The 27,495-nt window shown below is 39.6% G+C and overlaps 2 protein-coding genes across 7 annotated transcripts in view; one reads left to right on the plus strand and one right to left on the minus strand.

The window, feature by feature from the left end:
• Positions 1-9,878, minus strand: part of DNAI4 (dynein axonemal intermediate chain 4) — a 56,703-nt gene extending 46,825 nt beyond the window's left edge. For both annotated transcript variants that reach the window (XM_072997767.2, XM_078392963.1), the window contains exon 1: positions 3,400-9,878. In XM_072997767.2, coding sequence (XP_072853868.2) covers positions 3,400-3,470 — 71 coding nt within the window. In that variant the 5' untranslated portion in view covers positions 3,471-9,878. The remainder of the gene's footprint in view (positions 1-3,399) is intronic.
• Positions 9,879-13,878: 4,000 nt separating this feature from the next.
• Positions 13,879-27,495, plus strand: part of MIER1 (MIER1 transcriptional regulator) — a 56,202-nt gene continuing 42,585 nt past the window's right edge. For 2 of the 5 annotated variants that reach the window (XM_072997784.2, XM_072997785.2), the window contains exon 1: positions 14,980-15,153. In XM_072997784.2, coding sequence (XP_072853885.2) covers positions 15,145-15,153 — 9 coding nt within the window. In that variant the 5' untranslated portion in view covers positions 14,980-15,144. The other 3 variants (XM_072997787.2, XM_020806092.3, XM_072997786.2) reach the window with 3 other exon arrangements.

Consider the following 27,495-nt stretch of genomic DNA (forward strand, 5'->3'; position numbering starts at 1 on the left):
AAAATTAAAAATCACATGATTGCTCACTTTAACCTGCACACCAACCCTGCCAGGTAGGAATACAAAAATACTCACAAACTATAAAGGATTTGGTAAGTGTATGAGGGAAGGCTTGTCTTTAATACCAGCCAACCCTCAATTCTCAAAATCACCAAACTGCTGCAAAATTTTATTATTTTGTTAAATATGTTGCAAAAAAGTAAAAAAGAAATAAAGTTCCAAGCAGTTTCAAAAAGTGAGTTCTAAATTGCGAAAGCATTCAAAAGTTGTAGAGTGAATACACATTCAAAAAAAGGTGTGAGGCACGACAATCCCAGAACAGCTCCCACAGAAAATAAGCAAACTATTCTAAACTAGAGATGGGCACATACCTAGTTTCAGAGGTTCATGCCAGTTTGTACGTGTGGCACCACTGGTACCATGTGTTCCCTTCCCCCACCTCCCCGGCTGGATCCCCCACTCACAAGCCAGTGTGCATTCCTCTCCTCCTCTTCAGTTGTTCAGTTAATCCCCAGCAGGAGCATGGGCTTCTCTGCCCTGCCTCCTTAGCTGATCATCCACTCAGGAGGTGGAACAGGCAAGCCCCTGCCTCTGCTGTGGAATAGCTGAAGAGGAGGAGGAGAGGGGCACACTCTGACAGGGGAGTGGGGCATTCTCAGGGGAAGCGAGGGAATGCACAGCACCTGTGGTGCTGCACATATGCACCAGCACAAACCTCCAAAATGAGGTTCATGCCAATTTCTATTGCTTACATTGAAGCAGAACTTCAGTATAATTCCAGGGCATATTCAGAGTATAAATTAGGTAGCAAGACAGCAGGTGAGTGTAGCATTCTTCTCAGAGATACTAGGCTAAACTAAGCACATTTAGCTCAGTCATTTAGCTATCTGGCTGTAGAGCAAGAGGTTGGGAATTCACTTCCCCACTGTGCCTCACTGACAGGGACTGGACTCAATAATTCATAGGGTCTCTTCCAGCTCTACAGTTCCATCATCATCATCATCATTGTATTCTCTATGCCATTTTTATAGTCATCATCCATCCTTCTAGATCTTTCGAGCACATTTTACTAATCAGGCTTCAAGTAACCCTGAATCTTCCAGAAGAAGAGAGTAACTTTTCCAAAGTAATTTTACTCTTTCTCCCTCCCTTCTTTTCAGCTGAATCTTGTTCTCTTAATTAGCTGATATCAGGAGTGACAGAATTGGGGCTTTTTAGAAATTCCTTCACACACTGTTAAAACAAAGCTGGCAAAAACCTTCCAATTAATGGGCAATTTTTCTCCCTCTTTTCTGTCCTATCCATCCCAGCATAAGCTATCAATTCTAAGTTTCAAAGACAACTGAAACCATCATCACATCTTTTCCCATTTTGTGACATCTACTCAAGCTGGAACAACCAGTTGGATTCAATCCTAAATATGTTGTTTTAGATTTGAAAAGACTTGTGAAATGTATAATTACATTAGAAATACTTTGATGGGATTTGTAGTTGGCACTCAAATTTTAGATTTTCATATGATAATAACATGGGATACATAGTGTGGTATAGTGGATAAAGAGATGGACTAGGACTCCAAAGGCCTGAGTTTGAATTCCTGCTCAGCCATGGAAATTCACTGGGGGAGTGGAACTGGTAAAACCACACCTTAAATATCTCACTTGCCTTGAAAGTCCTGTTATGATTGCTACAAATCAGTTCTGACTTGATGGCCCATAACAACGATGATCACCATAGAGGACAAAATCCCAAATCAAAGGTGATTGGTAACTTATTGGATCATAAAACTGTAAAAATTGGTAAACACTAAATCCAGAAGAACTGTTCTTCATGCTTGTCATTGCACAAGTTGAGAGAGTTCCTCTCTTCCCTACCACATCAAGCTCTGCAGGGCCCAACCTGAGTGAAGATCTAAGGTATTTTAATATTTTAGTTGCCCAATAAAGGTATGATACATTTTTGGTTGCAGTTTGTTTACATAGATCACATGACTTTTCTTTTGTTTTTCATTATCATATAGGACTAGGGCACTTAACTGTCTGAAACTCCGCAAAGGTTTTTGGAGTCCAACTCATAGCTGCTCTAAACCAGTGGTACTTAACCTTGGGTTACTCAAGTGTTTTTGGACTGCAACTCCCAGAAGCCTTCAGCACCAGCTGTGCTGGCTGCGGTTATGGGAGTTGCAGTTCAAAAACACCTGAGTAACCCAAGGTTAAGAACCACTGCTCTAAACAGCACAGCCAAAAGTGAAAGGGGTGGCAGTTAGAATCCATCAACATTTGGAAAACCACAGTTACCCAACCCTTGGCCTTGGCCCAATGCTTTTGTACATATTTCATACGCTCAACCACATTGTTCTCTTATTTCAAAATAATATATTAGGACTAACTATGGGATGGAATTATCAAATGCTGTAAAACTGAAAATCAGTGCTGCTTATCTCCTCCTAGAGATACTCCCCATTTATTTATTTATTTATTTATTTATTTGTTTGTTTGTTTGTTTGTTTGTTTGTTTTATACCCCACCTATCTGGTCATTGCAACCACTCTAGGCGGCTTCCAGACAAATAAAAAATAATACGAATACCAACTTAAAAATTATAAAACAACAAGCAATAAACAAATTCTTCAAGATGGAAAGATAACAAAGGATAAGTGAAGAAAGAAGAAATTAAGTATTAGCTGGAGGGAAGGCCTGCTTAAACATCCAAGTTTTTAGTTGGGACTTAAAAATACCCAGCGACGGGGCCATACGAATCTCTGGAGGGAGGTTGTTCCAGAGGCAAGGAGCCACCGCCAAGAAGGTTCGATTCCTTGTTTTTTCCTTTCGGGCCTCCCTCAGCAGGCTCCTCAGCCTCACCTCCTGACTCGAACGAGTGATACGGGTAGATCTTGGTGGGAGTAGCCGTTGCGTCAAATATCGATATCCTAAACCGTTTAGGGCTTTATACGTAAGCATCAACACTTTGAAGTCAATGCGGAACCGAATGGGCAGCCAATGTAGGAGAAATATGATGGAATTTTCTCACTCCACTAAGGAGCCTGGCCGCTGCATTCTGTACCACTTGAAGTTTCTACATCAGCCTCAAAGGTAGCCCCACGCAGAGCGCATTGAGAGGGCATTCACCAAGATGGAGGTACCTAGGGAAGGGTAGCTTAGCTTCTTTATCTCCTCTCCCCTCTACTCCATCCAAGATCAGTTACTCCATTGAGTTCTTTCCCTCTTTAATTCAATCAGTTATATCACCTATATATTGCTTTGGCCAAAACAACAACAACAACAAAAAGCCTTGCCAGGAATGCCCTTTCCACCTTTTCCGTCACATCCCATAACATCCTTTGTTCTGCCAAGCCATCATTATCATGACGATCTTCCACAGCAATGCAGGGGTACTTACACATTCATAACAATGCTACTCCTCTTGATCTTGCTGCTTTTAGCAGAAGCGGGCACAAAACCTTCAGACATGGTCTCTAGGTCTTGAACGTAGTGTCTGTCTTCTGACTGGATGGTGGGGAGAAGCCCCTGGCCCTCTGAAGCTGCAGAATAAGCAGCAGCTGCTGTTGCCGGCAGAGGAGAGGACAATCCAGCAAAATGCCAGGAACTGAGAAGGGGTTTAAAATCTGAGTTTAAAATCTGTATTTAAAATCTGTGCATCCCACAGAGATACTACAACGCCGACTTCACCCAGCAGCAGCTGCTAAAAGGAACTGTTTACATGGTAACCATGGCAGCTAGCTTTTCAGCATGCAGCAATCTGATTGGCTGGCAGGGGGAGCGAGAGAGAGAGAATGAGAGAGACCAGAGATCAGAAATTACTGTAGACTGGATCTATTCTATCTGTCTCCCTCTAGCTCCCGCTGTGACAACACTAATTGTGCCTCCACGCCACTTGCTGCAGCCGTTGCTGGCATGTTCCTCTCACAAGTTTTTAATCTGTTCAGTCTATGGCAGTTTATGGCTACCATCAGTTACAGGGAGAAAAGGCTACAGCCATTTCCCCACCACAACCACCAGCAGCCCTCAATGTAAGGAAAAACAACTTAATCCAATCTGTTTGTGAACTTGACTTACTCTTGTCTATCCTCTCTCTGTTCTGTACTCCTGGGTTGCCCATGCCATGTAAAGCAATGCCTGCCTCTTCTACTCATTTTTCCTCCCCTGGGATTATACTACCTTCTCACTGTTTGTGCATACCAAAAGCTCACCACAGTTCATCAGCAAAGCGTGTGGGCTGTATGCAGAAAATCCCACGAGCCATCTCCATCATCCAGTCAAAGCAGTCAGGAGCATGATGATGATGATGATGATGAGGAGGAGGAGGAGGAGGAGGAGGAGACAGCATTGTGTCTCCCTGAAACTCTGGAGAACTCCTGCCATAGTAGTAGACAATACTACTAAGACACCTGGCATGGCACAGTCAACAGAACGACAGACTAAGACTTAGGAGACCTGGGTTCAAATGCCTGCTCAGCTATTGAAACATGTGGGGAGGGAGGTATGGCACTGCCAACAGCATTCCTTAAATAGCTCGCTTATCTTCAATATCCTATTAGAGTCATATTTCTACAGACCTATGAGTCTGCTGGGCTTTAGTATGTCGTTGTGTAATTGAATAATACTTCTGGACTGAGGCCTCAAATAAAAATCCACTCCTCATTTTCACTCAAATTATCTTAATTCCAGTAGCCCATTTTACTGTGTAATTTGACTTTTAGTTGTTGGTATTGCCAGACAATAAGGAGTTAGAAATTCTTGCTATCCTGCCACAAACCACTAGAGATCTACTAGTACACCATGTCTATCTTTTACTTGCCTGCTGAATGTTGGCCAGAATAGCCACCTTCATTGTCATGGTGGGCAACTCATAAGAAACACAGTTTGGCACCCAGTTTATGTAGTGCTTTGAGTCAGGATGGAATTGTCTTGATAAGATAGTGGAGTATACATTATAGATTAAGTCCCAGGCCTCTGCATATATATAGTAGTTTATTTCCAGTTTTGTGTCTGTTAATAAAATTATGACTACTTTTCTCCTAAAGTAATATCTTATGTTTTCATTCCAGTGGACAGAATAGCAGACAAGCTTTTCAGAAATGTTTGGTGTGGCTCCATAAGATGATTTACTTTTAACTGCAATTATATTTGTACTATAACACACTTTGGTTTCTCAAGCAATAGCAGTATCTTTTATGGAGATCTGACCTTTTCTTGGAGTAGCATATAAAACCTCACACATATGTTTTTAACTCTATAAAGAAATAACATGGAATTCCATTCAAGTTTCAGGGAGGAGAAACAATCCACATCTGTCAGTCATTAACTTTCACAGTTTAATATTTTATATGAGTATTGGAATGAGGGGCTCTTATATGAGCCTTCTTTTCTAATACAATCATCCAACTGTGTGATTAGTGTGGTTTTACTCTCCTTCCCATATGCCTAGATGCAATATAAAGTCTTGGTTATGCCAACATGAAATCTATTACTTGCTGACCCAAGTTCTAGTGTATTCTGAGTGATAAAATAGCTTAATAATGCTCCTTCATCCTCTTCCTTCTCTAATTCAAAGTAGTGACAGTAATGTATGTTTACACAAAAGTAGGATCTACTGTTTGGAATGGAGCTTACTCTCAGCCAGGCACCTTTGCATGGGACTGTCACCTTCATTACCTTTTAGAGAACAGATCACTGGCATTCATAATTTGCATTCATAAGTGGAATGGATAATATAAAGATGCAGAAACAAGCAGAAACTGGATGGATCAACTTCTGTTTGACTTCAGTCAGCTAGAAATATGCAAGGAAACACTCCCAGGGCTGGATTTGAGGTGACTGGAGCACCAGACTTGATTCACATGAGTGCTACTCAGAGGCTGTTTACTTAACTATCTTACTCACACACAAATGGTGTAAACAAATGGCAGCTCTTCTGTAAAACTGTCAATACAAACATGTATCCAACATTGTATCAACAGCTGTGTTTTGCTTTTTAGTTCACAGGAAGATTTATTTCAGTTTCCATCCAATTAACAGTGTGTGTGTGTGTGTGTTTTTGCGGAGGGGGAGGAGAGGAACTTGTAATCAGACCCACACATGCCAGCTTATTATTTCTATAGGAAGAGTAAGTCTTGCGTGCAAATTTTGCAATAAAGTCTAAAACTGGGCTACAACGAATGCAATAAAATATGGTAGGTGAACAAACAGAGGAGAGGAAGTTGGTTGAAATCTGGCCTTGCTCATAGACTATAAAACCATTTCGAATAATCAAGGAATAGCTAAGAATATCTGTGAACAAATGAGACAGAAAAGTGTAGGTATTTCCTCTGAATCAGTTCACAAATTAATTGTAGATGTACTTAAGTACCTGTTTTGAAGTCAGTAATGGAAATAGTATAAACGAATCAACTGAAACAAAACAAAGATAAGATTTGCTCCTTCTACGATGTTGAGCAGCTTCCAAAGTTGTTAATTTAACAGTCTTAAATAGAGTCACACTTCTCCTGAAAAATGATGTTGAAAATTTGGGAATGCCCTGTGTTCAAATAGTGGTTGTGGGTTTGTGGCCAGGTACTGTATGTTTCACTAGCATCAGCTTTGATACTAAGTCCACTTTCTCATGGACAACAAAGACTTCAGTATATGTTGTATTCAGTGTCCTGACAATACTTCCATAATGTGCGGGGTTGGCTTTGAAGATGACTCAGAAGTGTTAGCAAGTGCACAGATTGCTATGGACCTTTCTTGATTTGGAAATATGTGCAGGTACATGTTATATTAGCTGCACTAGAATTTCACTGCCCCCCTGATAGTTTCCTGGACTCAGTCTGTTTATTTTGTTGTTGTTCTTGCATTATTTTTGTACTAGGATTCTTTTAGTGCTCTTTTTCAGCTTTACTCTAATGTTTGATATTAACATTTCATGTGCCTCAATCTGCTCCTGGTTTTGTTTTGGCACAAAGAATATAGCTTCTCCATCTCCTGCATTTATTTATTTATTTATTTATTTATTTATTTATTTATTTATTTATTTATTTATTTATTTATTTATTTATTTGTTTGTTTGTTTGTTTGTTTGTTTGTTTGTTTGTTTGTTTGTTTGTTTGTTTGTATCCCACCCATCTGGTCTATACGACCACTCAAATATAGTCTATTTGATTCCTATATTTTCCATCTGGTGATGTCCACATCTACAGTTGCCTGTTTGATTGTTTGAAACACGCATTTGTGATAAACAGTTTCGTGGCTTCACAGAACTAATATACAAGTTGTTCTCCTGTTTCAGTTCTGACCCCTAGGCCAAAATATTTAAACATATTTGATTGAGTGAGCCTCATGGTGCAGTGATTAAACTGCAATCCTGCAGTATGACCCGAGTTTGATCGTGATGGTCTCAGGTAGCTGGCTTAACATTATTTCAGCCTTCCATCCTTCTGAGGTCAGTAAATGGAGTATCCAGCTCACGGGGTGGGGGGCAATATGTAGCCTGCATTATTAAATTGTAAACCACTCAGAGAGTGCTTGAAGTGCTATGCATGTAAGCAGCACAGTTTGCGTTGCTTATTTTGCTTTGCTTTCTGCTTTGTTTCCCATATTTGCATTCCAGGTGCCTATGATTATAAACATGTCTTATTTTGGTGTGTGATCAATTTGGTCCTGGATTAGTCCATAAACATTTTCAATTTCATCTTCTTCAGTATCTTTAGTTAGATGATAGTTATGTTGATAGGTTTTCATATGAGTCTGATAGGTATTATTCAGTCAGAACTTACATTATAGCTCCTAATTGCCTATGCAATCTTGCTTCACTATTAGGGCCACTTGATTTGTCTGAAATTGTCATTTCCAGAGTAAAACATATTGTCTGACATTAAATGCCCCATACCAGTCCACTTTAGTTTACTGACATCAAGCATTGCAATGTTTAAACATTCCATTTCTTGGAATGTTTCTATTTTATCTTGATTCGCACTTTTTATGTTCCATGTTCTAATTGTATGTGTTGTGCAGCATCAGATTTTCCTTTAATCTGTGCATGTCAGCAACCAGATGTCCCTTCAGCTTTAATCTAGTTGCATCATTAGTGACACCACTGTTCGTACTTGTCCTTTACTTTTCCCCAGTAGCTAACTGATTGCTTTCTGACCTGAGAGTACAGTATCATCTTCCAGCATTATCTTTTGTTCCATTTTGGACTGTCTAAAGGTTCAGAAGTGGTTTACCATTGTTGTCTTTTGCACAGTCCTCATTAGTACTGTATAGTTATTAGTATGTACTAGTACTTAAGCTAGATTGTTGTTGTTGCTGTCTGTGAAATATCACCTGCCACAATCACCTTCAGCTACCGCTGCTGCCCAGTAACTGCCCTCTAGAGGTTTCTCCACCCCATCACCATTGGAACTATCCATTCTTTTCAGCTAATATGGTTACTCCTGAAGAGGGTAGATGCATCTTACATCTGGTGCCTCAGTTGTGAACATTCTGCCTTGATTGACCCTGCTAGGAATCCAGGCTCATAATAGAGTCTAGTCTCTTGACAGCATTGCTCTTGGTTTCTCTGACACACTCAAATCCCATCACCACATTAAAGTGTATATCCAATAAAGGGGTTTGAAGCAATATTGTTCTCCCATAAGCCATCCACCTTGGGGTCCACTCTTTATAACTAAAACATAGTGCTAAGGCTTTATTAGCAGTCTCACTACTACAGTGTGGCTAGGCTATAGGGTACGATCTGACATATCAGGGAGCTGCTATGCTGCTCTGCGTCTATGAAATATTAAGGAATGAGAAGATGCTGGCCTGAGTGTCAACTCTACTTGTTAGTCAGCAAAATAAGACAACGTGTGGATCTCCCTTTCAAGAAAAACCAGGGTAGTTTGGACCCATCACTCTTACAGAAGGATAATAATATTTTCAAAATTCTGCCAAACCTTTCAAGTTGTTGATCTCTGTTTATCCATGTTTTCTGCTTCTTTCCCAATGCTACTTGAATTTTTATGGTATTTGTTTTATGGCTGAATTGGTTTTATTGGTGTTCTTTTCACCGTATTGTACACCACTTTGAGAATTATACATTGAAAACTACCTAGGAACATTGTTCTCCCATACAGCATCCACCTTTGGGTCCACTCATTATAGCTAAAACATAGTGCTAAGGCCTTATTAGAGGTCTCACCACTACAACGTAGCTAGGCTTCAGGGTACCATCTGACATCTCAGAGATGAAGCTTTTTTTCATCTCCTGAAACTTTTAAAAACACTAATGATTTTTTTCATTCAGCTACCAATGAAGTAAAGTCAGATTTAATGCTAAGGTGAATAATAAATCTCTAGTACTTTCAGATTTGAAAGCAACAGCTAAATGCTTTTGAAAAAAAATTACGTGAACTTGCACTCCATTTGCAGAGAGGAATCAAATTTCAATAGAAAAGAACATCTCACTATCTTTTAACCATAGTCAATTTGATTCCACAGCCCTTTGGAAAAACAATTATTTCTGAAAATGTTATAGCAGGTCCTCTATGACATTAGAAACTGATAGGTAACAATCAGTACAGCTATAAAATCTGTAGAGAGAAACTTCCTAGCAAAGTAAGTCAATAAAAAATTAACTATAACTGGATGTTGATCATTCATGCTGATTGGTAGTTATCAGTACAATCATAATTTGCAAAAATAAATCTCCCTATAGTGGATACGATTGGAATACTTAGGGCTGTGCATGAGTCCTACTGTTCATTCAATGGAAAATTCAGTTCTTCAGGATGGCTTCTGATTTGGTCTGTAGTGATACTGGTTCCCCATGAATCAATTTGCACCCTGGATGCAAAACGATTTGTAAATTCAGATTGGACAAAGCAAAATGGCTATAACTCCCCCCCCTCTGCGCCCCGGTCACCATGATGATGGAATTTGAAGAAATAATAGACCCTAAGGAGAGGAATTGGGACATGGTGGCGCTGCAGGCTAAACCGCAGAAGCCTTTGTGTGCTGCTGGGTCAGAAGACCAGCAGTCATAAGATCGAATCCACGCAATGAAGTGAGCTCCCGTCGCTTTGTCCCAGCTCCTCACCAACCTAGCAGTTCAAAAGCATGTAAATGCAAGTAGCTAAATAGGTACCATCTCGGTGGGAAGGTAAACAGCATTCCGTGTATAGCCGCGCTGGCCACGTGACAACAGAAACTGTCTTCCGAGAAAACGCTGGCTTGGAAACGGGGATGAGCACTGCTCCCTAGAGTCGAACACAACTGACTAAAATGTCAAGGGGAACCTTTACCTTTTAAGGAGAGGAATGAATTTGCAAAGTCCAGGTAGCAAATTTCAAGCTTTTCTGTACTGGGCATCCTTAAAACAACTGTGAATGAAGTCAAATTTTGGTTTCAGAGTGCATGTTACATCAGTCACTGAGCAAAGCCCTTCTTTGTTCCAAATCACTTACTCCCATAGCCCCCCCCCCTTACTGCAGATGTCTGAATTACTGGACTAATCAAATAGCCTTCAATTCACCTCAGAACTAACTTGACCTTTCATCTTGACTCAGAGAATGGTTTCACCATTAAAATTAATCATGAGATGGATCAGGGGGTTTGAAGTTAAAGTTACAGGATAGTCGTGTAGGTTTTGGGTTGGTATGTGTGTCCTCTTTGGAAAGCTTTTACCTTATTTTTAAACTGTGTTGTATATTGGTGAAGGGGGCTACACAGGCTTTTTGAATCATTGCATTTGAGGCTTTGTGCTGCTCCCACCTGCCCTCACACTGGCTGTCTTTCACAGCCATATGCCACTGCTGCTGTGGTGTATTATTATTATTATTATTATTATTATTATTATTATTATTATTATTATTATTATTATTATTATTATTATTATTATTATTATTATTATTATTATTATTATTATTATTATTATTATTATTATTATTATTATTATTATTATTATATTTCCTTGTAATCTGGATCAGTATGACTGATAGAAAAAAATTAAAGAGAGGCTTTCCTGCAGCAGCCCAACACACACACCCACAGAAGGTGGAGAAAGAGAGGGAGCCATACAACCAAGACTGACCAGAGCCATGGACTACATCAGCAGTTTCTTGGCATGTGGAGGAGGAACACAGACACACAGACACACAGACACAGACACACACACACACACAGACAGACACACACACACACACACACACACAGAGAGAGAGAGAGAGAGAGAGAGAGAGAGAGAGAGAGGTGGCACAGGAGAAGGAACCACAGAACCAAAACTGACCAGAGACATTGACTAGATTGGCTGCTTCTAGGTTTGCAAAGGAGGGACACACACGCACACACACACAGATAGAGAAGGAAAGGTTGCTGGGGCTGGTGAGATGGAAGGCACACAAGTGATTAGCAACCCCACAGACACAATGTACATGGACACAGGCATTCACAAACCATTTAAAATTAATTATCCTCTCGCAGCTGAGTAAAACACCTCACTTTTCTACCAAAAACACACTGCCAAGGCAAAAAAGTCCACCTTCCCTGTGTGTCATGTAGTCTGAATTTTTACAATCAATTTTAAATATGCTAAAACCAATTCAAAAATAAGGTTTTTTCCATGTGTAACCAAGCTTTCATACAAATCAGTCTGAATCAGACCATTTCAGTTTAGATTTAGATTTTGGATTTGGACAAAGTTGATGGCACAACAACAGAGTACCCACTGATTTACTGTGTAACACAATGACAGCAAAAACAAAGAGAATAAGATGTTACTCAAAGGAAAAATGTTACTTTAGGTCAAAGAAGACAAAATAAATGAAAGTGTTCAAACTGCTAAGATAAGTAGGAATTGTCCCCCCACCCACCCCATGTTACATTTTATTAAAACTGTGTTTCCATTTGATGCGTGTTTACCTTGAAGGGAACACCATCTGCTCAGTGGACACACCCAGTTTTCCATGACCCCAAAGAGTTACTGTTTCTTGAGCTTCAGCAGACTATTTAAAACTTTTGTAAATTTTATGAATCAAGACAAGAGGAGCATCCCCACACTTTTATACTACCTTGACGGACACAGATGAACAGAATTTGTGTAATGCCATGAAATTTTCCCCTAGCTAGAAATACATGATGGGTAATTCTGAAGAAGGAGACATGTTCAGGCAAGTGAAGACAGTGTCTCTGATTTTAGTTTTAAAAAGGTTTATTTTGCTAAGGCAGACTTTCACAGTTACTGTATATTGAAATCAGTGTAGTATTATATATATATTGACTAAAAAGCCAACCCCATCATTATATCTGAATGTCTGTATGTGTGTGTTTTGAACTGCAACCTCAGAACTCCAAGGACTCTAGGGTGCTGCACATTGGTAACAATTCTTCCAATGATTAATTAGAAATAATTATTTTATAGTCAGTGAGATTTAGTTACAGCAAATATGCATATGACTGGACCACCGATCTGCAGTTGTATGCGACCTTATTGATGTGCAAGTCCCACTGAAATTAGTAGAACTTGCTACCAAGTGAAAATGTACAGAACGATTTTGTAGAATTATACTTAGCCTTTTTGGGCTGGCTCTGTAAATCACCAGAGTCAAGACACAATAGCATCTGACTACAGTATTTTAATGTAAAGTTAAGTAGGACTGGAAGGACCAAAAGAAACTAAATCCTTATAGATGAGAAATGGGAAGACTCCAGATCTATTTTGAGGAATAATAGAAGAGCCAGGCAGTTGAAGGTGGTGACACCAATGGTTCAGTGCAAGTGAATCAGTTATGGATTTCAATTTAAACCTTGGAGGAGCTATCCAAAATAGGTCCTTTAAGTTCAGACTGAAACCTGGAACATATCTGGTAGTTCTATGACATCAAAGTCACTAGCCTCTGCTGGAGCCAAATGAGACATTATGAAAGGGGATGTAGATTCTATCTTCCACTCAGCTATTAGATACAAAGTTCAAGGGATAGTGGAAGCAAAGTCTGCTTAAAGTGGTAACTCTTACAATCTGAACCACATTTTCTTTCATGACATCTAGATCTCTGTGTCTGACAGCTAAACAATAAAAGGGGGAAGAAATCAGAAACAAGAATTTCCACCAGCATTCAGAGATGGCAGCTGCACCTTTTCAAGTTTGGGCTATCATACATGTGAGGTAGAGAAGGTAAGTATCCACAAGTTCTGCTCCATCTTCAGAATAACCACCATGGCTATGGAAGAAACAATGTCAGAAAAATAGTAAAACTGAAAAGAAGGAAATAGGAGAGTTAGAACAGCTCTCCAGAGAATACTGAACAACATATCTGTACATTATTTATATATTAAAAGGAGAGAGAAAAAACAATTTCCTTATGACTCTGCATGGGATTAACTTGTGGATGAGGGCAGGAAAGATTCAACCCAAAACTTCAAAAGGAGTGCTGCCCCACTCAGTCAAAAATCTGACAAGCCTTCAATCCACATTGTGCCTGGTAAGCACCCAGGTTTATAAGTTACTCGTTGAACCAAGAAATCACCTGTTCTTATAAGCAGTGCTGAGGACTCCAAGGGAAGTAAAGATCGTGCTAGGATCTGTTTCCAACTCATCAAATCCAGATACCTCTTGCGTCCCAGTTTCAACTTGGGTTTCAGCCTGGGAGTTGTTTTGTTCTGTTTTGTTTTGTTAAAGCAAGCTGAAAATTCTAGCCCACTATTCAAAGCAGAAAACGGATGATCCTTATTTGTGGATTGCTTGAAATTTCATGTCACGTTGAGAAATTGATTTAGGAAGGTGACGAAAGTTGAGAAAACAGAATTTTAAAAAATAGCAATTTCGGCACTTTGAGATAGCCTGACTTCCTGTACTTCTCACTCACGTCATGCATGTGTGGTGCTCACTTGAAGGCCGATTTAGACTAGACGTGAAACGCTTCATGTATCTGTCCCTTCATTTACATTTGGAGAGGAAAGCGAATCAGTTCGGGGCATTGGCGCGTAGGCGGGAAAGGGAGGCTTTCGCCTTCTCTCTCGAGCTGCAGTTCTGACGTAACTGTCCCTATCTGCTATTGCTGCAAGCTGCCATTAGTAGGTGAGGGGTGAGCAGGGCTGTGTAGGGCCAAACTAGCCTTCAGGTGAGGAGGTCGTGGATAAGATTTATTTATTTCTCGGCAACCATGGCGGTGGGAGATCGGGTTTTGGAGCCGTGGGATGGTGTTTAAGCCTCTCCACGCGTTTTGTCCCTACTTAAACCCTCCCTCCCCTTAACACTTCGGGAGAAGATACTCAAGGACGTGCGTGGGGGGGGATCCGTGTTTTAATAACCCCCAAACTTGTCCGGATAACTTAATTTTATTTTTAATACTTTTATTTTAATAGCTCTCTGGAGGGAACTAACTGCAGAAAAATCCAGAAAGAACGAATCACCTGATGTGGAGCATAAACTTTTGACTCTGCTCCCAGGTTGTGAGGTTGGCTCGAACCACGACCATCAACGAAATGTTCATTTTCGGTGGGTCCCCTTTGGCCGGCAGCATTGCTATACCCGACTGAGGGCAGACCTACTGAATCAGTTGCTGAGCAACACTTATTGCCTCTATTGGAGGCACGCTGTGCCTCCAGTTGAGGCAATGGGTCTACTTTAATTGAATCTAACAACAGGATGCCGCCTGTGTGCGTCTTTTACAGATGACAGAAGGACTCCGACTGTGACTAAACGAATAAACAGTACAGTACAATTCGTGGTACTAATAATAACAACAATGCAGAAAATGGGAACAAGAGCCCTTCCTTCTAACGAAATCCGGGGGGGGGGGAGAATCGTTTATCTAGTTGGGAGGGCAAATGTGTCTCGAACGCGCGGCCCTGAGGTAAACGCACGAAAGCAAGCGCTCCTGTCTCGTGACCAGCTGAGTCGTTGGCGAGGGGAGGGGAGAGCGAGGGGCGGCGTCGCGGGCGCGCCCACCTCCTTTGCGCGGTGACGTCGCCCCTCTTCCTCCCCCCCTGGTGGCTCCCCGCGCTCGCTGGCTCCTTCCCTCCTCCCACCCCCACGGCCGCCTCACAGAGACCGTGACCCGCCGCTGCTCCTCTGGCTCCCCTTCCGAGCCATTTCCTCCTCCTCTCGCCGCGGCGGCAATGTGATTGCCCCGCTGCTGGCTCGGCCCGCCCCAGCTGCGCGGCGAACATGGCGGAGGTGAGTGAGAGCCGCGGGCGGCGGCGGTGGCGGCGGCGGAGAGGGGGCTGGAAGGAAGAAGGGGGGGGAAATAGGAGGAGGAGGAGGCCGGAGGGGGAGGAGAGTCGAGTCGGGGCCCGGCTGGGAACTTGTTGCGCGGGCGCTGCTCTCGCTGTGCTTTCGCTTCCCTCAAGTTTAGTTACCGGGCGGGCGGAGGAAGGCGGGAGAAAGGTCCCAAGACGGGCCTGGGTGGCGGTTTCCTCGGGGGGGGGGACTCGCTCTCTCTTCCAGCTCCGTGAGGACGTCCTGGCCCTTCTGGAACTTGGAAGGCGAGGGAGGGAGGATGGATCGAGGTGGCAAATTGAACGTGCGGGTGGTTATTTACTACTGGAAGTGAGAGGGAAAAGATGGGGCTCTTCCTGTTTGGGACAGTCGGGAGTCAACCAAGTTGATGGCCCCCCTTCCTCCCAGGGTGGGTCGTTTAGTCGTTGGAAATAGAGGGAGCTGACTTTTCTTGGTTTCGGGGGAGCGAAGAGGACTGCTTTTTACTGCCTCCGCCCTCATTTTTCATGGGAGGTGGTTTCATTTCTGAAGAAAGTGTCATCTTGTTGGAAACAGTTGCCCCCTGTAAAAAAGAAGCAGTGCACATTTTGGGCAATTTTGGAAGACAAGCAGAGTAAGCTCCTTGTCTTGTTAACATTGTATAATGCCAAATTGCTTATGCTGCAGTATTATTACTTAACAGCATGGTTGCGTTGGTATCTGCAACAGTTCCGAAAGCTAAAATGAGTGATTGGATTGAGAACAACTTTGAAACCATTTAGGATAGGAGATGTGATTTGCTAGAGGAGACTGAGCAGAGCTTTGGACATTTAGGACTGTCCAATTGCCAGCTCTTTTTGTGGTGTATGTGAACTAGAGATAACTCATAAGAAAAACATGGTGAAACCAGTAGGAAAAAGTAAATTATCTATAGGTTATAATGCCATTGTAATTCAAAGACATTGCTTATTTGTCTGTGGATAGTTTATTTGTAAACCAATTAGATCTGAAAAATTTAAAGCATTGTCCAACAATAATAAAATATCCAATACACTATATTATAATACAGTGGTTGAAATCCTATTGTAAAACTTTACACCGTGCAAGCTGCATGCTGCCATCATCCAGCAACAAGAATACGTAATTGAAATTCATTGAAAGCTTCTCCTCCCCCCACACCCAGTTCAGGTTCCAAGACTCCCTTTTGCCATAGAGGAGCCTTTAAACATCATAAATTGTCTCAAAGCTCACAAAGGTTTCCTTGGTGTAAAGTAAGGCCCTAGGAGCCTTAAAACCTGTAATGAATAATATGAAGTCGTTAGTTGATTTAAATTGAATATTCCTATAATTGAATGGTGTAAGTTATGCCAAAAGGATTCTAACCATTTTTTTTTTACATTGTCCATAAAATATATGGTAGATTGGAGTACCCAAGGATCTGGTTTTTCATAGACATTCAGAGCAGTATAGTCATTACATGGTATAGCCTCACTGCTGTAGTTTTTTTCTTTTGCTCAAAAATGGACAGTAGTGTGTGATGCTAAAATTTGAATGTTCTTTAATGCCTGGTACTAAAGCAGGCTTATATCCACTCGCCCAGGCCTGTGTACAGGCTTATAAAAACAATACGTACTGCAGTGGGCTCAGCATTAAGATATGTCATGTATGTATGTGTGTCGTTTTATTGTTTTTGTATTCCAACTACCCAGTTTGTCCAGGAATTCCTTGGGCAGAATTCTGGGAGTTCCAGCCCACATCTATAGACATGTCAGTTTTGCTCAGTTGGACCAGGGCCGAACTCTAAGGCTGCATGGCCTAGCTCTGGTCTTACTTCCTGCCGTTAATGTGTGAAAAAGGAAGCCTCCATGGTGTTTCCTGGGTGTGGTAGTCTTCCTGCACTTTAGGCTCTACAGAGGGCACCTCCCCAAAGAAATGCAAGAAAGTGCCTTCTCCCCCCACCACCACCACCACATAAGTGGTGCATTCCTTAGCATGGCTTTAAAACATTACATATATTTCCTCTGTTGTGATATGTGTACCAGGAATGTAAGCCCCTTTTGTTTCTTCACCAAAGATAAAATGCAATATTATATTTGTCACCCTGCAAGAGGGGAAGGTTGCATTCTCAACAAGAATAGAAAACACTATGGGGTTTTTGCACAAATTAAAGAAACTACGCAAATAATCCTTTAACACAAATCATGATTCTGAATTGCAATGGGCAGTGCTTCATTGTGTGGACCTTTAAGGATTAGATGCATCAGAGAAGGTGTTTTTGTCTCTCTTAACAATCAACTCTTGTCCAGTGCTTGATCTGTATGTGTGGGTTTTGCTTCTATCTTGTTCTTGCCTGATAGTAAAGAATCTTGTGGAGGTTAAAAATTCCTTGTTGAGATGTCTTGTCATATCTAGAAAATCTAATACTAAGTAAACAAAGAGTGTAGCAAATGTGTGAGGCAATCTCTCTGTGTGTATGTGTATGTAATATGATTATGTATCTCATACCATATTACTTTGAGGGGGCTAGAATCATGTGAGTAAGATCAGTTTATGGTTGGCTTTCACATGGAATGCCCATACCACACATTCCTTTGGATTTATAGTTGAAGAAAGAGGCATATATTTTATCCACTGTATCTACTACAATTTATTCTACTATGATTGTGTGAGGCACTCAGGTTTTATTTAAAATGTTTTCCCTTTTAAAGTGTATTTATTTGTATTGTTTATTTGTTTTATACTCAGATTGTAAATTGCCTAGAGTAGATTGGTTGATGGGCGGAGTAAAAGCTGGAAAAATAAATAAAATAAAATAAAATATTTGTGATGTTTGGCAACCTATTCTTTCATTATCCAGAGGTGGCTTCAGGGATAGTTTTTTTAAAAGAAAAACACCATAAATGAAACAGTAGAATAAGTGTTTATTAAAGGAACAAAATATGTGAGTAGCATATTCATTGTTAAAAATACAGTGATGCCTCGCTTGACGAGGACAATCTGTTCCAGCGAAATTGTTGTAGAGCGAAATCGTTGTCAAGCAAGGAAAAAACCCATTGAAATGCATTGAAAACCGGTTCAGTGTGTTCCAATGGGCGAAATACCTCAGCGTCCAGCGAAGATCCTCCATAGGGCAGCCATTTTCTGATCCCTGTTAAGCGAAAAATCCGTCCTAAAAACAGCGGGGAGCCATTTTGCACAGTCTTCTGGTACTTGTAAATCAGAAGAGATGTAATGAAAGTCCTGCACATTTTAAACTGTTTTGCTGTTTATTCTTTCTTGCGGTAGCCATATAACATGTACAAATGTTTATTGGTCAATTGATCATAAAGAACACACAGAGAGAGAGATGATAACTCAAAAGGCTCATTATATAACTAAATACTCCATAGACCGAGTCTCTTTGATAATCTGTAGTCTAATATCAATTCTAATATTTAAATATTTTGCTAAATTTACAGCAAAAGAGCTGTTCCCATTTAGACATATTTTCAGAAGGTCTACCTTGGATATACCAGGAATCTATACTAGAATCCTTGTAAAAATTACAATGCAAAAGAATATCTCCTACAGACTTTACAATTGAATGACAGTGATTCCTAGAATTCTGTGAAAACAACAGTCTGCTTATTGCAAATACATATTTCAAGCAACTGAACAGATTACTGAACATGTGGACATCACTAGATAATTCATATAAAAATCAGATAGACTACGTAATTGGAAGCAAGAGATAGATAAGCTGTATTCTCTCTGCCAGAACAAGACCAGGAATAGATTATAGTACCTAATATGAACTGTTAATATCCAACATTAGAATAAAGCTGAAGAAGAATCCTATACAGTTCATGTGGTAAAAAGGAAATAAAAACCTAAATGGATGACAGAAGAAACACTTAAAATTCCTAAGGACAAGTGAGAATCAAAAAGTAAAAGGTGACAGGCATAGGGTTAGTATTCTGAATGCAGCTTTTCATTACTATCATGTAGAGGCAAAAAGAACAATTGTAATGACTTGTGCAAAGTAATAGAGAACAACAAAAGAGAAAAAAACAAGAAATCTCTTTCTTAAGATCCAATAAATCAAAGGGAAATTTAAGCTTATATTAGGTATTCTGAATGACTTACAGGAAAACACCCTATCTGACCAGGAGAAAATAAAGAGAAGGTGGAAACAGCTGTGCAGAAGAGACAGAAGGATGACAGACTCATTTGACAGGAATCCTATGATGAAGAGCCTGCAGTTCTAGAAAGTAAAGTGAAAGCTGCTGTGAAAGCACTTTTAAGAAATAAATCAGCAAACCACAGAGACCGAATCTGTGAAAATCCTAACAAGATTGTACCAACAAATATGGATATATATGCCAAAAAATTGAAAAACAGAACAATGGCTCACAAACTGACAAAATTCAATATACATTGCAATCCCCAGGAAACAAGATCCCAAGGAATGCAGTAACAATAGCACCATTCCTCCAGTTTCCCATGCAAGCAAAGTGTTGTTCCAATGTTTTGACAAAGGCTTTTTTACCTTATATGGAGTGAGAAATGTCTGATGTTTAAACTGTATTGTGAAAAGGAGGAAACATTTTATATTATATTGCTAATATCCACTGGCTACAGGAGCACACCAAGAAGTTTCAGAGTCTTTGACTTAGTGGGTCATGTTCTGAAAGAAAGGATTGTGCCTCAGCACTTGATTTTCCTGATGTGTAACCAGTATTATTGGCAAGAAGCTGGTGTTAGGACAGAATATGAAGAGACAGAATGCATTCCTATAGGCAAAGATGTCTGACAAGAGTCCATTTTATCCCTTATCTCTTCAATCTACACACAGGAGATATAGCCAGACCAGATTCAAAGGAAGGAGGAGTAAAATTAGTTTTTGGGGGAGGAATCAATAATTTAAGCTATGCAGATGAAACAATCTTACTGGCAGAAAGCAGTGACTTAAAATGACTTTTAGTGAAGGTGAAAGAAGGAAATGCCAAAGCAGCAGTTGAACAGTAAGAAGACCAAAATCAAGTTTACAGAACTATACAACTTTAATGTTGACAATGAAGAAACTGAAATAGTGAAAGATTTTGTATACCTTGGTTCAATCATCAATCTGAATGGAGGATGCAGCTCAGGCTTAGGAAAAGACTGATTCAGAAGGGCAGCAATTAAGGAATAAATCGGCATCAAGTGTAAGAGTGTGTTATTGGAGACCAGGTCCATCCACACTATTGTATTTTCAGTCACTATATACGAGTGTGAAAGCTGAACAGTAAAGCTGACAAGAGAAATTGTTATTGCGCAGCACTGCAAATCAACATTGTACAAGCTATTCTAAAAACGGAAGTGGGGGAAAGCCCAACAAAAAATTATAACTTTGAATCTGGACAGATTAGCACCAAATTTGGCCCAGGTGTAGCAAACACTGTGCACCTGCTCTGTGCCAAATTTGGGGGACTTTGGGCAAAGGTTTTTCAATTTAGACTTTTTAAACAGTAAAACTACTTTACCCCTCTTATGCAGAAGTAGGTAACCCCAAAGGTCTCCAGATTCTAAATACAGTAGCTCATATAAATTAGAAAGAGCAAATTTGCATGTCTTGAAAGAGAATGGTTAGCCGCACACCCTTTTTTATTTGGATAGAATCTAAGCTCCAAGCGCTAAAATACTCAAAAAAGGCCTTTTAAACAGCAGACACAGTGATTTTGTTATAAATTGAACATTCATGGAACAGGTTTACCAGCAAGACTGTTGCAAAGTAGATGCATTGTTGCAGCTTTGATGGCTAGAAGGGAATGTTTGGACGACAATGGAAGTTCACACATTTTCTTTGAAGAGTAAAACAAAACAAAACAGGCTTTCCTTAAAAGTACTGGAGTGATAACCCTCCAAAATGAGGACATTTTGCCATTTATCTCCAGTAATTAGCATTTTGTAAGGCATATTCAAAGTATTTCTACATCACAAAAGCAAAGAGCAATTGTTTTTGTCCCAGCCCCAAATATTTTCAGTAAGCATTCTCTCAGGATTTTTGAGACCATACAAAACAGTATTGGTGAAAATGGACAGCCTTGTCTTGTACCTCGGCCTAGAAAGATCCACTCTGCTAAACCATCGTTAACTATTACTTCTGAAGTATTATCTGAATATAATTGATCTATAACCCCAATAAATAAGGTCCAATATAATCATTAGGTTGCCTACCCCAATGGAGGTATTTACCAGACAAGTTAAAGGGTGTGTATTTTTCTCCATTGTATGTGTTGCACTTACTTGCACCCTTGTTTCACCATTTCATTAAGTCCAAAACAGCCCTTCAAAATAATTTGGCACAGAGGAATTTCTGGGATCCTCTATTGCTGGGTAATTCTACATGAGGGAAGTTGCTGTTAGAATCTGTGTGTAATGTATGTGTACTCTATTTTGGAAAACTAGAAAATTCAGTTCTTTAAAAACAAAAACACCCTCTAGTTTATGAATGTGAGATATTGCGCTTCGGCATCCACAATTCAGAATGCCAAGAAGTGGTCCAATCTTGCTGCACAATATTGTGCTTGTGTTGCCAGCAGGAAGAAGGATGCCAAGCTTTATATAGCAAAGGGCAGCCTGAATGTTGACAACACCAATGGCAGCAGTCAAAATGGGCTGTGCCAAGATACCCTCTTGTGCTCGCTACCAGTCACGCTAGTCAAACAAACAGGCCTGACAATTGCTTTGTGTTTGAGTGAGAAGTGGCTAACTGATGAAAAAAGAAGTCAATTTCTGGGATTTCCTCCTGCTAGGTGTCTCTTTGTAAGTGATAGTGAGACATAAAAGAGTATCCTGTGGACCATTTTGACTGCTGACATTGGTGTCAACATTCAGGGTGCCTTTTATGAAAAACTTGGGATCCTTTTTCCTGCTAGCAATGCAAGCACAATATTCTAAAGTAATATTGGGCCATTTCCTGGAGTTTTGAATTGTGAATACAGAAGCACAATATCCCACATTCATAAACTGGAGGGTTTTTTCTTTAATAATTGAATTTGTTTGAAATATAATGCTGGAGGAGAACTTTATAGATACACTGGACTGCAAAAAAGATTAACAAATGGACAGAGAAAATCAAGTAGAGCAAATCAGGCCTGAACTGTCTGTAGAGGCAAATAATGATGAAACAAAGGCTGCCATGTCCTTTCATAGAATATTTCATACATAAATACAATAATTAGATACATATTTTCTTGCTATGAATAGCAATGTAAAGTGGAACTTGCAGAAAGATGTTACTGTGCTTTCATAATAGTTTTAGAAGGAATAGGAAGGTTTAAGCATAAAGATTTTTCCTACAAATTAAAGTTATATAATTATTTGGATTATAAAACATTTGAGAATGAAATTAACAGTCCTTGTCATTATGAAAATAGTGACTAGAATTTTAATGTAGTAATTTGGAATTCCCTGTTTCAAATTCCTGTTCAGCTACAAAATTTCTACATGACTTTGATCAAGATGCAAGAGGGTGGGCAGAAGGCTACAGTTCTTGGGGGAAGAGCAGGATACAAATGTAACAACAGGGAAAAAAACAAAAAACTCTTAAGTCAAGAGAGGTTATGCAAAGCCTTTAGATCAGAGGTCTCTAACTGCCGGTCCGTGGCCTGAGCTGGACTGGGATGCGGAGAGGGACCTACCCCTGCATGCACTCCCTCACACAGAGCTGGTTTTTGCCTGTGTGCGAGTGTGCCTGCGTGAGCACTGCACCGCTGTTTGCGCATGCGCACAAGCAAGCCTGCATGAGTGCTGTGCTGCCCTTTGCGCATGCAAAGGGCAGCACAGATAGAGCGCATGAGATAAAGCGCTCCTTCATGCATGTGCACAAGTGCAAGGGGGTGCCCCGCCTTCCCCAGCCGGTCCAAGGAGCTAAAAAAGTTGGGGACCATTGTTTTAGATTACAGTTTCCTCATTTCACGCATCAAACAAACTTTTGCCTGAGCACTTAAAATTGTGTACAAATGGATCTTTATATTTTTAAAAAAAGTGGCCCGAGTTAAATTCTAAGGTGCAGTAATACAAATATGCATCTAAGCTGCATGTCAAACAAGTTACATAGAAAGAATTGAGCTAAGGCTTACCTAGGCCAGCATTTTGCTTCACAGTGGCCAGCTAGATGCTTGGAAAACTCAAAAGTGGAACTTGAGTTCATATTATCAGTAACTGATTTTGAAAGACATACCATTTCAGATCATGGAGGCAATACATACCTGTTACTATTAACATTTGGCAATCTTAACACACCCATCCCCCACCCCCCGTAAATTTGTCTAACACTTTTTAAGGCTGTTCGGGTTAGTAACCATTGCTTCGTATTATGAAAACAAATCCCATGCTTAACTGTATGTTTTCTGAAGGACTTCTTGGTCTTGAGTCTCCTACTGTTGAATGTACCCAGGTTATAATATCACGAGATAGGGGAAAATATTTCAATTTCAGTTTTTATTTGCCCTACAAAATACATGATTTCATATATATCATATTTTTCTCATTTATTCATACGGTTTTCATTTATTCATATTTTTCTAAACTAACATCCTTCATACTGTAAGCCGTCCTCAAGGCAGGGTTGTATCAGCCATGTGATTATTCCCTTTTTTAATGCCTTTAATGACCCAGTATGGCATTTGCCCTTTCCACAGCAGCTACACATGCTGAGTTGATGGTCCCATCAAGTTGCGCATCACTATCCCAAGATCTCTGTCCTGGTCCACCATCAAATCACGCTTCATAGACATATGTCATTTTCCCCCTCCAGTTATTTCTCAATGAATGAAATAATGTTGCTTAGTGTAGAAAGGCACACCAAGTAATCCCATTGAATCAGTGAGGATCTTATGAATCAACTCCTCCATTAGTTCCATTGATTAAAATAAACCTATTCTAGTTGCATTCGACATGGTGGTGCTGCAGGTTAAACTGCAGAAGCTTCTGTGCTGTGAGATCAGAAGACCAGCAGTCATAAGATCGAACCAGGCAACGGAGTGAGCTCCCGCCATTTGTCCCAGCTCCTGCAAACCTAGCAGTACAAAAGCATGTAAATGCGAGTAGATATATACCACCTCGGTGGGAAGGTAACAGCATTCCGTGCCTAGTCACGCTGGCCATGTGACCATGGAAACTGTATTCGGACAAACCTATGGCTTGGAAACAGGGATGAGTACCGCGCCCTAGAGTCAGACACGACTGGACTAAATGTCAAGGGGAACCTTTACCTATTCAAGTTGCAACCTACTCTAGAGTGATTTACTATACTAAGTGACAGGATATCAGTAATTTTCAACTTGACTACAGTGAACAATATTGTTCAGTTTATTGTTAGTTTAGTTTAATGCCAGTTTATCCAGTTTGTATGGGTTCTTCTTGAGTTCTTCACTGTCTCTTTTATTTTATCAGTCCTAAATATGAGGTGTTAATCAGGAGACTTGTCTAAATGCTCACTCTTACTAGTCTGTAACCTCTGATCTAGCCTGTAATTTCCCTACTTTGTCCACAGGATCCACACAATTTGTCAACACCCCTAACCCCCCCACCCCATTTGATAAAAGAATAATTATGTGCCAGCAAATTGACTAACAGTGGTCATTTCCAGGATATTCTAAATAAAGAATATTCTAGAATGGTTTTCTGTTGCCTTTTGGGGAGGCTCTGGGACTGCAATTTGCCCAAGCCTACACAGGCTGGCTCGTCTCCCAGGTAGCATAATGAGGAATCAAACTCTCTGTCTCCGGCTCCAAAGCCAGGTACCTCTACCAGCTCTTTAATTGAGGTAATCCTCCCCCCCCCCACAGTATTTGGCATAAACATTTGTGGAAAATATGTAAAAGTCTTTTTTCTTACCTTTGATTCTACTTCTACCTTATATTTCATGTTGGTAATGTATATGAAATAATTTGACTAAACATAACTTCAGATTTAGTAAAGATGCAGCTGATTTTCTATTAATACCCAATAACCAGAATCCTGTTAGATTCATGCTCGTGCAAAAGTCCTCAGGGAAGTTGTGATGGCTAATTGATGAGGTGCTGGTCACAAATCAATTTATTTGGCATGTCAGGTTTCTGAAAAAATTGTTCCTCGCAGTAACTGAGGCCTTGCTGTTTCTGTTAATACTAATACTTCATTTACTTCTGCTGAATTCTCATATTATTCTTTTGTTTTTGTTTGTTTTGTGCAAGCTTTGAAATTAATACATTTGTTCTGCAAATTTGTCCGACGAATGCATTAAACATTTTGGTAAATTCTATTCATACATCAACATAGAAGGACTACTTATTTCTTTTAAGAAGAGTTTCGTTAGTAATTAGATACTCTTGTATATAAGCTTTTGCTGATAACCATAGTATAATTAACTTCTGCATCATTAATCTGAGATAGATAGGTGGACGGACGGACGGACGGACGGACAGACAGACAGACAGACAGACAGAGATGGATGGATGGATGGATGGATGGATGGATGGATGGATGGATGGATAGACGGATAGACAGATAGATAGATAGATAAAACTTTATTACGGTCAAAGACCAGCCACAAATAAAACATCAAAATATATAAATATATATTTATTATTATTATTATTTATATATATAAATATACTGAGGTATACAAAAATATTGGGATCAAATGCCAATACTTGGTTCTGAGATAAACAACAACAGCATCAAAACATCTCCAGCAATTCCAGAATTTCTAGCAAACCATGCTCTAACTACAGAGGCTCATCCGCTTTTAGGGTCCTTTTTCTAATGCCCATTGCAGCATTAAGAAATTTGGCAACCCTATGTGTAAGAATGTGATTGGAGTCAGATAGCAGCACATGCATATATGGTTAATCTGTGGATTCTCTTTCAGTTCTGAGCAAGACTTAACTAGATATTCCTCGTAGTGTCAGACTCTTTCAGTATTGTTGAATTGAATATTCCATTTCAGGGTTTTTTTATTTTTTATTTTTATTTTATTTATTCATTTTTTTGCTTATGGATTAAATTAATGATGGTGTTGGTGATGATAACAACCACCACTACCACCACCTTTGTACTGCAAAGCTTGTGGATCATTGAGTTCAGCCCCTCTCAAGGAGGCACAGTGTGGAATTGAACTCCTAAACAGGGACCTAAGCCATTCAGCTATCCAGCAAGTTTTGCTACAACAGTTAACAGAAATCACATCTATTACTAATTCAGAGGAAATAGGAACAAAAAATCAGCTCATTAATAAGAGCAATATATATTAAAAGGTATTATTTTGTTTCTGTGGATAGGCTTATCTAGCTCTGTAGTTTGAAGAGTATAAGATTGTATCTTGAACACAAAATGTTTGTTCCTATTTGAAGTGCTGTCTTGTTTTGCTTTTGCAAAAACTGATCTATATAATATAGGAGCTAGCATGTTGATCTTCTACCACTTCCGTTAAGAATTTATGAAGCTTTTTAACAGTTCTGCATGTTTAATATTTGGACCATAAGCAAAATATCAGTCTTATTACTCCTCAGTAGTAGATCCTTGACACAGCCCATTGATTTCAGTGGGACTAAACCCGGATTTAGTCTTTTGCATTTTTTTTCCTAGCACTACCATACAGCAAAATCAAAGTGTCCATAATTATCTTGTGCTGTTTTCTCAAATTTATTATATATGCAGGTATTTGTGTGTTTATTTCAACCTGTTTTGTTTTAGAGAGAGAGGGTGTGAAGTACCCTTCTAGGGTGGATTTGCTTTAAATTAAATTAATTTAAATCACAATTTAAATTTAATAAATTGAATTTTTAATTATTTAAATAATCAAATTTTTATTTAAATCAACTTGATTTCTTAAAAAAATGATTTTTATCCACTTCGCCCTTCAGCTGCTTCATTAAAGAGCAGTAAATATTTTTATCATGGTTCTTGTAAGAAAATGTCACTCGCATTTATTAAACTTGAAGAAATATTTGTGTTTCAGTGTTATTCCTTTTTAAAGGAAAATTAATTAAACTTATATTTACATAATTTTAACATTATTCTGTGTTTAACTGAGTTAGTGAGAACATTAAAAGTATTTTGTATTTTTCTTCTCTTTTTTGATTGGGTCATTAAGCCAATATTGAACAAAATTATACACTGTATTTGATTGCCTATTTTCTTTTGATTATCTCCTACATCACTGGCTAAAACCCTGTTGTGTAAGTTTATGCCTTTGTAGTCTGATGATATAATCACGTATGGGTTTTAAACTCCAATTTAAAGTTTCCTATTCCTTCACCCCCACCCTCAGGTTCTGAGGCGTCTTACAGAGCCTTAGCAGAATCTTTAATA

Source organism: Pogona vitticeps, chromosome 4, assembly GCF_051106095.1.
Source record: "Pogona vitticeps strain Pit_001003342236 chromosome 4, PviZW2.1, whole genome shotgun sequence".
NCBI classification, from domain to species: Eukaryota; Metazoa; Chordata; class Lepidosauria; order Squamata; family Agamidae; genus Pogona; species Pogona vitticeps.